This window comes from Limulus polyphemus, unplaced genomic scaffold (genome assembly GCF_000517525.1).
Source record: "Limulus polyphemus unplaced genomic scaffold, Limulus_polyphemus-2.1.2 Scaffold5360, whole genome shotgun sequence".
Taxonomy (NCBI): Eukaryota; Metazoa; Arthropoda; class Merostomata; order Xiphosura; family Limulidae; genus Limulus; species Limulus polyphemus.
Window position 1 is genome coordinate 21732 of NW_013670970.1, and position 2063 is coordinate 23794.

Consider the following 2063-nt stretch of genomic DNA (forward strand, 5'->3'; position numbering starts at 1 on the left):
TGTTAACAAATATAATTCAACTCAATACCAAAATGGTAACGTAACAGTGTTACAAATATGTTCTATCTGGAACTTAACATGTGGAGCTTAACATGTGCTGAAGTTTAAAAACTAAGGGATATAAATATACAATTTTTATTGTTGATCTGTCAATTGATTGTGTAGAGAATTTGTTACCATAGTGATACATAAAATATATTCTGTTTATCTTCAGGAGAAGTGGTTTCCTTAGAAGAAAGATCTTCACAGATAATTTGTGAGCTTGGTGTCATGAAAGAAGAGTGGGAAGAGAATTATAATGAAGTACAAGTGAAGACTGAGGTAATTTGTAAATTATAAACTTGTACAGATTTGTTATTAGAGAAAAATGATTGAGTATTTATAATGATGTCTTTCAGAAGATCAGCTACCTGGAATCAGACAAGTGATAAGATGTTTCTAGTCACAAGTTTATTGAATTATCTACAAGAATGGACATGGCGCTGAAGAGGTACGGGCCTTAATTCACAAGGAGTTAGATTCCTACATTCAGCTGGTGATTTCTTTTTCAGCATGAGAATGTTTCTGAGGATGAATACAATCATGGAGAAGAAAATTGGATTCACTCTTTTCAGCACCTTCTTAACTTAACACTTTATTTTTGCAGCTGGTTAATCAGGTGTGTGGTTAATTACGTGTTTGTGTTTCTCCTAGGTTGTGGACATTGTGAACTGGATATTTATGCTTTTAATGTTACTAGAATCCTTTACCATTCCTCATATATTGTCACATATCCAGACTGGTACCTCTTCCATAAGATCTCTGTTACCTGGGAAGGCCATTTGGCTTTCAAACCCATTTCTTTATCTTCCACCCCTATCATGCACTCCCATTCTGATCCCGATTGGCTTCATTGTCTGGTTCGCTTCCTATGATATTATGTGGCATGTACTGCTTCCTTTCAGGGTTCATGTTCCTAACCTTTTATTCCCGGGAACCATTCTATTTCCCATGATCTATCCCCTGTCACACAAGCAGTTGGGTTCATTAACTCCTTATGCTGGCATACTTAGACTTATCAATGGAACTTTGCTGTTTCCTCAATGTTTCTTCTCTTCTGAATATAACCATTATTTGGCAGCTCATCTTTGATATCTTTTGGAAGAAATCATTCAGGCCCAATTGTACACTACTCCCTATTCCTTCATTGCTCATTATCTGGCTGTATCTCTCTCATGTGGATATCATCTCTCTCCCATCACGATTCTACACATAACCAATTGCCTTTGACTTGGGTATGTTTTTTCCCTGTTCCTTCTCCCATTTATCCCTCAAAACTTAATTCCTGTTCTTTTTTGCCCAAATCCCAAAATGTTTTCCAGGTGTCATCTGAACACAATCGACATCTTACCTTTTCCATGGCTGCTCATCTATGTTTTTCCTTAGTATAAATCATCCAGACTGGCAAGTGCACCACTTCCAGTACTTTCATCTCCCATAACCTTCATCATGTAGCTCTTTCTTCCTCATCTGGATATTGCATTCAACCTATAGCCATACTACACATAATTCAACTGTGAATTGGTAATTTTCTTTTTTCTTTCTTTCTTTTCCCTTACACGGCCACATATCTCTTCTATATTCAATCCCTCTCCATAGTGAGTGGTGCCTCTTCAGGTACACTTATCAAATGGGGAACCCCAATCTTATTATCTCCTGCAAGTGCAGTTCCCGGGAGAGCTGGTTTTGGAAGGGAGCTAGACCAGCAAACAAATTTGCACTGTATGGCCTTGCACAGAATACTAATGAACTTGAGAATTGCAGTAATACCATCTCCTGCAGGCTGATTACTGGGAGGTATGGTGTAGAAAGGAGCTAGATCAGCCAACATAACCATACCATCAAGGTTTATAATACCCACTGTGGAGATGATGTGTTCCACAAGACTGCTGTTTGGTTCATGTTGCAGTATATTGCATTATAAATATACCCATCCTAGATGTTACTGACTACTGGACTATTGTGAGTAAAGAAGAAGGGGATTATTGCCCATCTCTTTGTTCCTCAGATTATATAAATCAAGA

The 2063-nt window shown here is 37.7% G+C and overlaps 1 protein-coding gene across 7 annotated transcripts in view; it reads left to right on the forward strand.

Moving 5' to 3' along the window:
- Window positions 1-2063, forward strand: part of LOC106472475 (zinc finger protein 585A-like) — a 43103-nt gene that overhangs the window by 14614 nt on the left and 26426 nt on the right. For 6 of the 7 annotated variants that reach the window (XM_022401050.1, XM_022401048.1, XM_022401049.1 and 3 more), the window contains one exon: window positions 215-321. The exons of the other annotated variant lie outside the window; for it this stretch is intronic. In XM_022401050.1, coding sequence (XP_022256758.1) covers window positions 215-321 — 107 coding nt within the window. The remainder of the gene's footprint in view (window positions 1-214; window positions 322-2063) is intronic. 7 annotated transcript variants of the gene reach the window in all.